The sequence below is a fragment of the Lycorma delicatula genome, chromosome 1, assembly GCF_047948215.1.
Source record: "Lycorma delicatula isolate Av1 chromosome 1, ASM4794821v1, whole genome shotgun sequence".
In the NCBI taxonomy this organism is placed as follows: domain Eukaryota; kingdom Metazoa; phylum Arthropoda; class Insecta; order Hemiptera; family Fulgoridae; genus Lycorma; species Lycorma delicatula.
The window spans coordinates 160,223,535-160,234,578 of record NC_134455.1 but is presented as its reverse complement, the minus strand read 5'-3'; the positions used below and the strand labels follow the sequence as shown (position 1 = coordinate 160,234,578).

At 31.4% G+C, this 11,044-nt stretch overlaps 1 protein-coding gene across 1 annotated transcript in view; it reads left to right on the top strand.

Moving 5' to 3' along the window:
- Positions 1–3,138: 3,138 nt before the first annotated feature.
- Positions 3,139–11,044, top strand: part of viaf (viral IAP-associated factor) — a 23,494-nt gene continuing 15,588 nt past the window's right edge. The window contains exon 1 of the mRNA XM_075365839.1: positions 3,139–3,386. Coding sequence (XP_075221954.1) covers positions 3,381–3,386 — 6 coding nt within the window. The 5' untranslated portion in view covers positions 3,139–3,380. The remainder of the gene's footprint in view (positions 3,387–11,044) is intronic.

Sequence of the window (11,044 nt, the reverse complement as noted above, 5' to 3'; positions counted from 1 at the left end):
AGCTATACAGTGTATGGTTATATTCTTTGGTATTGTTAGAAACACTACTTCAAGTTGTTTCTGATTTTCAGCTACTGCAAGCATATTGAACTGCCTGCAAACGAAATAAATGTTCAACAGATTGTTTGGTGCAACTTATTCTTGAATTGCCATATGTAAAAGAAACAAAGAGAGCAGCAAAGTTTGCTGATGTGGATCCCTGGTCATTCAGAAATCACTGGGAATGTGGGAACTGATGCGTACATCTAATAATAGACTTATTTTGTAGCTGAAGGAAATAAAAGAGGACTTGAAAAATCAGAAATGTAGGAGTATACAAAAAGCCTTTCGCTTTTTCATCCTTCTCTGACTTTCAAAGAATGCTCTAAATAAAAGAAAACAATAACCAGAGGAGTGGCTTGTTCTATTCTTCAAATTTTAAGCATTTATCATTTTTGGCAATGAGGAAAACAAATCAGATAAATCTGTCAAGCTACTATTTATAATTACTGATGTGGATGCATTATGGAGTTCGTTTAAACAATCCCACGATTCAAAATTAATTTCTTGAGTAGTTTTCTTATTCCAGTAACAGTAACAAAAAAGGACCCTTCCATCATTAGTGATTATTTTGTAATTCGATTGCACTCATTCCTCGAGAAAGTATATCAGAAGTATTTTCTTTAGAATAAACATGTCCCCATTTACAGGTTTCAGTAAGTTCTTGAATCTCTGACAATCTGTTGGCTACAAAGGTTTTCCATTTTGTTGGTGAGGCTGCTATCCAAGAAAGTACAACTGTAGAGTCTGTCCATAAATAATTACTATTTATATTCAAACAAAGTGCAAGAACGACATTTTTCAATAATTTTGAAAATAAAAGTGCGCCGCATAATTCTAATTTTGGTATGGAGATTTGTTTTTTGTTGACACTCTTGATTTTGAGCAAAGGAAATTGACTGTGAGGTTTCCCTGTCATCAACAGAACGTAGATGTAAGCACTGTAGCCATCCTTCCAGCAAATGGGGAATGAATGTCATAATGAGGAGAAAACAGGTATTATAACATGACTACAAATTGGATATAGCTATATCACTTCTGTTGTGTGCTGGCAAAAAGACATGAACTAATTTCTCCTAAACTGTGACATAATATTGACAATAAAACATTCAGAAAATTGTGTATCAAGAATTATGTCATTAAGAAGGTTTGGAAAAATTTATAAAGTGTGAAGAATTATGCTGTTAATAAGGAATACATAGTAGTAGAATACATTACAGATAAGATGACATGCATGTTTTCATTCTAAGACATGCATGTCATTTTAATGGATAGTAAGTAAGTTAGAATTTGACTTCTTTTTTTTCTTGTTTAGTCGGAGGGTAATTATCTTTCAGATAATACTTTAAAGGATGAATGAGGATGATATGTATGAGTGTAAATGAAATGTAGTCTTATACAGTCTCAGTTCGACCATTCTTGAGATGTGTAATTAATTGAAACCCAACCACCAAAGAACACCGGTATCCACGATCTAGTATTCAAATCCGTGTAAAAATAACTGACTTTACTAGGACTTGAATGCTGGAACTCTCAACTTCCAAATCAGCTGATTTGGGACATGTAGACCAACCCAGTGGGTAAGTTAGAATTTAACTGACTCAGTCATATTCTAACTAACTTTTGGATGGCTCTAGGTCAAGATGTTAGACAAGGATGCTCTCTCTCACCAATAATGTTCAACATTCACATTGAAACTTTGATAAGAAATATATTAGAAGAAAGAGAAGAAGGAATAAGTACAAGAGGATAAAAAATAAGATGCATAAGGTTTGCTGATGATAGAATAATTGTAGTTGATGACACATGTGCCCTTCAAAGATTGTAACAGTCCTGGAAGGAGTGAAAGAATGTGAAATAAAATTAGATACAGGAAAAACTATAATAATGGTAGTAAATTACAAAGTAAATTTTCTCATAAGGACAAGTGACAGAGGAAGAGAAACAGTAAAAAATTACAGATATTTGGGTGCTATGGGGACAAGGATTGGAAGAACGCAATGTAAATAAAAGTAAGGTTAGAATGGTGAAGGAAGCTTTCAGTAAAAAGAGAGAATTACTATGCTAGTAAAAGTTGGTCTTACGGTAAAGGAATAGGTTACCCAATTGTTACGCATGGAGTGTAGCATGAATAAGTAAGAGGGAGCACTGGATTGAGAATTGGTTATGGAGAGGGATGGAAAAAATAATTTAGACAGTTAAAGTGAGGAGTAAGGGAGTAATAAACAGGATTAAAAAAGAAAAAGCACTAATACAGGAAGTACATAAAAGAAAAGGCAATCAATTAAAACATGTCATTAGATCTTGGATTAGACTAGATCATGTCATTAGAATCTTGGCAACTGCATTAAAAGGGTCAGGAGAAGGAGAAAGGAAGCAAAGAAGAAGTACTTAGTTAATAAACGAGTTAAAGATTTGAAACTACAAAAGTACGAAGGAGAAGGCTTGGGGTAGAAAGAGATGTAGTAGGGGCGGCATAAGGGGCTTGCCGCTAGGCAGAACACCATAGGCGTCCGGATGTCGTAATTTTAAGAAATTACATGAGATAAAAACTTACGTCTTAACATTTTTATATGCTTTTGTGGGTATTTTTAATTATGTATGAATAACTGAAAATTAAACTCCATAATTTGAACTTGTTGAAGTCATGCTGTAGAGCGCGAAGATGGATTACATTGCTCGCAGTACTTGGGTTCATTAGTCAGGATGCTGCTGAACATTTTATATTTTTTGATGGTGGATCATGTCATTTCAGTTATAAAATAAAGCCATTGTGTTTTTCTGATTTTCTTAGCATGAGAATTATTCTTAAACGAATTAAATGATTGAAAATATACTTTTTCATGTTAGGCAATTTAAATTGTTGATAACTCAAACAAGTGAATAATATAAATAATTGAATTTGTTAACAAAATTAAATAAAAACTCAGATTATTTTTTTTCAAGGAATGTGTAATATCACTCATTTTATAATATATATCACGAAAATATTGCTCTGTCTGAAATTACATGATGATTTCCATAAAAGGAGTACTTAAGTGAAGCTTTTCAATATTACATTTTAGTATTTTTGTGTTGAAGAAAAAGAAGATGATGATGATGATGTTGTAGAGAACCATTTTTAGGACGGAAAGGTATCTTACCGAGTTGTGCGAAGAAGTTGCAGTCAAACATGGCGGATACAGGAGTGATGTTCTCTGCTGATTATCTTGTGGGATTGGTATTATAGGCGTCGTCTGTAGCGTAAATTTAGTGAGTGGCCTCCTTTCGGTAATTAGTTTTGTAGGTTATGTGCTGGATTTTCGTCCCAGTTCCTTCATCTGATTGTACATCATAAAGTAATGCAGGTAAATGTTACTTTTTATTAATTTTTGAAGTACAGTAAGGTTTAATTTTATTTTACATTCTTATGTTATTTTACTCAATATTACGTTCAAACATTTTATTAGTACTTTTACGAGGTAAATTAAGTATTAGTGAAGTTGTTTCATTGAAAATAGGACTTTTATCCGAGTATGCTTTATAAATTTTTAAACTTTTTCCCAAAACAATTTTAGTGACATTTAGCCAAATCAGAAATTATTTCATAAAAATGCCTGGATTTATATTCGCTAGTCATTGAAATAACTTTTTAATTTTTTCCTTGCCTGCAATGATTATTAATTCACAGTTATTTAATTAAAACCATCAAATATTCACACATTTATAGTATCAGAAAATTCATGACTCACTTTGTAGATAATACTATACATGAAAATGTGCTTCTGTAAAAAACCATTTAAACATTAAACATTATGATCTGTTCTGTAACAAAATATTGAAATGATTTTGTAGAATAATACTTAGATTTACAATTCATATTTTGAATATTATTAGTACATGGAGCTAAAAATTACAGATAATAAAACTAATTTTACATTTTCAGAATTTTAAATTCAAACAATTTTTTTTATTTATTTTTTATTACTGTAGATATATCTGCATTTTCAGGCATAAGTATGCTTTTTTTGTGCTGGAACATATTACATGACTTTTAATTTAATATCTAATAAAAACAAGAAAGTTAAACCTAGTGACCTAAAAGTAAAATAGGTCAGGGTATTTTATCAAAGATTTGAAACAATTCAAACTTCTGTTAGCTCATCCTGTAACAGGAATTTATATTTAATATCTGTTAATATTCAAAAAATAACAATATAAATTATAAGCTTAATAAAAGGTTTATTTAAAGAAAAAATAATTTTTTTAAAATATGTCAGATCCAATCATCATCACATCCGTGTTTATTGAGATCCATGAGCTTGTTTTGTTGCACATTACTTTTGTGAAATCTAGGTTCAAGGTTGATTTAAAGGTACAATTTCACATATGGACCTACATTGAATGTATTGAGGTATTTTTTTTTTATGAAGGTATTAGAAAAGAAAGTTCCACCAGCTGTGTGTTTTCATAGAGTTGCTTACATTCTTTGCTGATGCTTGCTACAAGGTATGAATATAGTTTCCTTTAAAAATCTGCTTTTTAAGCTCTTCTTTAAAGACTTTCTGTTTGGGAATTGACTGAATCTCCACCAAAAACACTCATGCAAGGGAGACTCAAAAAATACTAGAAAAGGACAAACAGGAAGAAGTATTTAAAGAAATGCTCACAAGCTTCTTATGTAACATTGTGACTTTTCATTCACAAAAAAAAAACATATACTAACATGGTAAATGGTAATACCGGTTTGTTAAGCATTTTTCTTTATATAAAATCTATTTTCACTATTAAGTATTCATTAATTGACATGTTCACATGTCAATATCTATTTTCTCATCACCCAAAATAAAACCACCATTTTTGTTCTTCTCTGACAGCAAGCAGGCAAACGTTTTGTCTATATTTCATCAGATGGCGCAAGCTACAATCACATGTTTTATTCCTTTCTTATTAAGCAAAATGAAACCGCCATTTTCATTCTTCTTTGAAGCAAAGAATTTATGTTTTAGAGACGTTTGAGAATAGCAAGTAGTTTCTTTATAATATAAAATTTTTTTCGGATTGGGGGCAAGCAATTGTTTTTTGAGGGATATCCTCACACTAATTGTTTTTTAGGGGTTTGTATTCTTCATCATTTTTTTTATATCATTCTGTTTTTGTGAGTAGGAGACAAAGTGAGTCTCCTACTCACAAAAACAGTGAAGTTGTTTTTTTGGTGGGTATGGTTTATTATTAATAAATAGGTTGCTTTGAAATACTTTGAATAGGTATAGGTCTGCAGTTCATTTGTTTTCCCATTTGTGATAAATATTTATTGAAAGATAATTTAATATTTTCAAGTGAACTATTGCATTGTTCTGCAGTTTCTGAGAAAGGTATAATTCATTATCATGTAAGAAGTTGGGTAGGGTTGAATATTTCAGGCTGGTTTTTTTAATACATGACCTTCAAAAGTTAAGTTTTTTAATAATCGACCATTATGTAATCTCATATTGAACTCTCCTTAAGCCCGAAGTCAGTTTCTGAAAAGTATGCGAAACTTTAAACTTGAAGGGGCAAGATATGAAGGATTAGACATCTTTAAAGTCAGTTAAAAATTAATTTTAACTTAATTTATTTCAAATAAATAGACAATCACTAATGAAGAGTTTCTGAATCAATGTTAATATGAACTTTTTTCACCAGTGGAATATGTCCTGAATGTTTGTTACATTTTTATGAATCACTCTGTATAATATAAAAAAGTCATGTTGTTAGAATTATTGGAACAATGATTTTTGTACACAAGAATTTTTTTCATCGGAACAATTGAGTTAGTATAGTAGGGTTACGGTAGGGGGTTTTTGCCCATTCAAAATGTATGTTTTGCATGCCATGCTGCCTGTTTTGCATGCTGAGTTTCAAAAAATCATTTGTGTAGGTTTGGAACTGTGAACCTGTGATACAAAACACTCCATTTTTAATTGTTAACATGTTTAACTGATATGTAATGTCACTGTTATAAATTAAAAATGTTGTTTTTTTTATATATATATTGTAAGAGTCACCATACAAAACAATCTTATATGTACTGGTAATATGTAATGAAATGAATAATAAGTTTAACTTTTTATGAATTACCTTAGCAATATTTCATACAGCATGCATGCTGCTTCTGTATGACATAAGAAATTAATATATGTATTTTCTGATAAATATTTGTTAACAGTAACTCAGAAATTACAGCTAACAATTTCAATTAGTACAGTGTCATTGATTTGTTTGTTTTATCTGTGTTTTTTTTATTGTACTTATTCTGTAATACAATGAAACTATTTTTTTATTATTTTAAAGTTAATCATTTCTGCTTAAATATTCAATGGCTGAGTGTAAATCTGTTTAATAATTTGTATTGTTGAATATAACCCGAAGAGATATACGAGTATTATATGCATATATGGTATCATCATATATGCATATAATACTGAGTTGGACTATTGTCCAACTCATTGCTGTTAAGAAAAATAAAATATTACCTGAGATTGCTGCATGAGATTGAAATCTGTGTTCTTATTCTTCCTTTAATACCAATATATTTATAGGGACATACTGTTTTCTGTTAAGTAAGACTCAAACCAATTAAACGGAATATCTCAAAATTAACACTTATATTCTTAATTTTTATATCATAATATCAAAATTTACACAACAATGCTTACTAGGATCCAGAAGTATCAAAGCTATTTTTTTCCCTATGGCCAAATCTTTAAAAACTATGTTAAAAGAGGTCAGTACAACCTCAGTTGATTTTTCTGTTTTGAAACCATGCTACTTATTTACTAGGTTGTGTTATGCTTATTTAAATAATGCAATAATCTGTTGTTTTTTTTGTTGTCATTTGACTGGTTTGATGCATGCAGCTCTCCAAGATTCCCTATCTAGTGCCAGTTGTTTCATCTCGATAACCTCCTACATCCTACATCCCTAACAATTTTTTTTACATATTCCAAACATTGCCTGCCTGCACAATTTTTCCCATCTACATGTCCCTCCAATATTGCAGCAACTATTCCAGGATGCCTTAATATGTGGCCTATAAGTCTGTCATCTTTTAACTATATTTTTCTAAATGCTTCTTTCTTCATCAGTTTGCTGCAACACCACTTTATTTGTCATTTTATCCACTTATGACACTTATTTGTCATTTTATTGCAGCAACTATTCCAGGATGCCTTAATATGTGGCCTATAAGTCTGTCATCTTTTAACTATATTTTTCTAAATGCTTCTTTCTTCATCAGTTTGCTGCAACACCACTTTATTTGTCATTTTATCCACCCATCTGATTTTTAACATTCTCCTATTGCACCACATTTCAAAAGCTTCAAATCTTTTCTTCTCAGGTACTCCGATCGTCCGAGTTTCACTTCCATATAAAGCTACACTCCAAACATATACTTTCAAAAATATTTTCCTGACTTTAAATTAATTTTTGATGTAAGCAAATTATATTTATGACTGAAAGCTCGTTTCACCTGTGCTGTTCTGCATTTTATATTGCTCCTGCTTCGTCCATCTTTAGTAATTCGACTTCCCAAAAAACATAATTCTTCTACCTCCGTAATCATTTGCCTTCCTATTTTTATATTCAGTGGTCCATCTACATTATTTCTACTACATTTCATTACTTTCGTTTTGTTCTTGTTTATTTTCATGCAGTAGTTCTTGTGTAGGACTTCATCCATGCCATTCATTGTTTCTTCTAAATAATTTTTACTCTTGGCAAGAATTACTATATCATCAGAAAATCTGTAGCATCTTTATCTTTCCACCTTGCACTGATAGTCCAGATCTAAATTGCTCTTCATCATTAACTGCTAGTTCTACGTAAAGAATAAAAAGTAATGGGGATAGAGACCATCCCTGTTAGATTCATTTTTTATTACGGCTTCTTTCTTATGTTCTTCAATTATTACTGTTGCAGTTTGGTTTCTGTAAATGTTAGCGATTGTTCTTCTATCTCTGTACTGGAACCCTAAATTTTTTAAAATACTGAATATTTATTTCATTCTATTTTATCAAATGCCTTTTCCAAGTTTATAAATGCCATGCATGTTTGTTTGTTTTTCTTTAACCTTCCTTCTACTATTAATCTGAAGCCTAAAATTACTTCCCTTGTCCCTATACTTTTCCTGAAAACAATTTGGTCTTCTCCTTATACCTTCTTTCACTCTCCTCTCAATTCTTCTGTACAGAATTCTAGTTAAGATTTCTTATGCATGAGCATAAAAGCTGATTGTTCTGTATTCTCATTTATCTGCTCCTGCTTTCTTTGGTATCATGACAATAACACTGTTTTTGAAGTCTGACAGAACTTTCCCTTTTTGGTAAATATTACACACCAGTTTGAATAATGTATCTATTGCTTCCTCACCTACACTGTGCAGTAATTCTGCAGGTATCCTGTGTATCCCAGGAGCCTTTCTGCCATTCAAATCTTTATGTTCTATTAAATTCAGATCTCAGTATTGTATCTCCCCTTTTATCCTCTTCTGCTTCCTCTTCTTTTTCTATAACACCAGTTTTTAATTCATTTCCTCTTTTAACTCTTTAATATATTCCACCCACCTATCGACCTTTTCTTTTGTATTGTAAATCAGTGTACCATCTTTATTTAACACATTATTGTGTTTTAAATTTATGAACCACAAAATTCTCCTTAACTTTCCTGTATGATCCATCTATTTTACCAATGATCACTTCTCTTTCCTCTTCTGAACACTTTTCTTTAATCCACTCTCGCTAATTTGCTCTTCCTGTTTATAGTATTTCTTAATTGTCAATAGTTCTTTTTACCTTCTTCATCACTAGCATTCTTATATTTTCTATGTTCATCCATCAGTTGCAATATTTCCTCTGATATCCAAGGTTTTCTACCAGTTCTCTTTGTTCCACCTAAGTTCACTTCTGCTGATTTAAAAATTGCCTATTTTACATTTTCCCATTCTTCTTCTATATTTTTACCTTATTGTTTTTACTCAGACCTCTTGCGATGTCCTCCTCAAAAATCTTCCTCAAGCTTCTGTAAATTCTCCTGATTCAGCTGACACCTTTTCTTAATGTTTTTAGTCCCCAATCTACATTTCATTATCACTAAATTACAGTCGCTATCAATGTTTGCTCCAGGATATGCTTTGCAGTCGACGAGTTGATTTCTAAATTTTTGTTTAACCATGATATAAGCCATCTGACACTTTGCAATATAATTAAGCTCTTTCCATTTGTATATTCTTCTATTATGATTTTTCAACTGGGTGTTGGCAATTACTAAATTATACTTCATGCAAAACTCAATAAGTTGGTTCCTTTTTTCTTTCATTCCTTTTGCCCAGCTTGTATTCACCCACAGTATTTCCTTTCTTGCCTTTTCTGATGCTTACATTCCAATCTCTAATTTACATTCCAATTTTTTTCCTCTTTTATGTATTTAATTGCTTTGTCAATTTCTTTGTATACATGCTCTACCTCACCATCATCATGGGCACTTGTAGGCATGTAAACGTTAACAATCATTATTGGCTTAGGTTTTCATTTTACTATATTATAATGATTCTGTCTCTAAGAGTTTTTAAATACTCTACTCTCTTCCCTATCTTTTTGTTCATTATGAAACCTACTCCTGTCTGCCCTTTATTTAAAGCTGATTAATTATTCTAAAATCACCTGACCAAAACTCGTTTTCTTCTTCTCAGTGAACTTCGCTAATTTCTTCATTTAACCTATCCATTTTCCTCTTTAAATTTTCTAGCCTACAACCTTTTTTAGACATTCCATGCTCTAACTCGTAGAATGTTATTTTTTAATTTTTTGCCTTAGTAAATCCTACCTGGAGATCTGACTAGGGGAATAGTTTACCTCCAGAATATTTTACCAAGGAAGACGCCTCCATCTTTGTTAACATGAAAATGCAGAGAGCTGCATTTTCTTAGAAAATAAACAGCTGTAGTTTTCAATTGCTTTTAGGTGCGCAGTACTCAGAAGTTTGAGTGATGCTGATATGGCCATTTAAATCCTGCTGACCCTCGCCCTTAACAACTACTGAAAGAGCTGCTGCCCTCTTTCAGGAATCATTCCTTAGTCTGGCTTTCAACATATATCTCTCTGATATGGTTGCACCTTCAGTCCAGCTACTCTGTATCACTGAGCATTCAAGCCCCCTCACCATTGGCAAGGTGTCATGATTCATAGAGAGAGAAAAATCTGTTAAGATTATTTTATTCTAAAATTTAAGATTAATTTTTTGTTAAAATAATAATTTTTATGTCTGAATTTTTTGATAATATAAAATTATCAATTAGGTTACTAAGAAATTTACCTTGGCTGAAGGTGAATTCCTTCAGCCAAGGTAAATTTCTATTATCTAATGCTTTGTAAAGATAATGCTTTTGTAAAGGTCAAAACAAAGCATTATCTTGCAAAATTTGATCAAACAGTCCCTGTTGTTGTTATGTTGGTACCAAATGAATTTGCATAAATAAGAGTCTAGCGTAGATTTCATGTACCACATTCTTTGTGATTCTACATTTTTACTCCTGTCCATAAACAACTCTCCACTGTGTTTGTGTAGGACCCAGTAATTGGATATTGAAAGTTAACAGAGTGATTAGTTGGATGTGTAAAATTGTAACCTTGTAGATTAGGTATATCATTGGAACTCCAGCAACAGTCAGAAATTTATCTTTGTCCTTTATAACACATTCCTTTGTAGGTTTAATATATTTCTTTATAACACTTAGTAAAGTGTCTTTCATTTGATCTGGGACCGCATATTGAAACATTCTTTGTTTTTCTGCAAATTCTCTAAAAAACATCCATTGCTGGTAAGCCATCTTCACATTGTATTTTTGCCATGAAAATGTGAGATTTATCTATTTTCACATTCAGGCTATTCCTGCCTGGTCTATGAAATAACATATTTATATACACTTCCCTTACAGAATTTTTCAATCAGTTACAGCAGCACTATCCATACCAAATTCTCCATTATA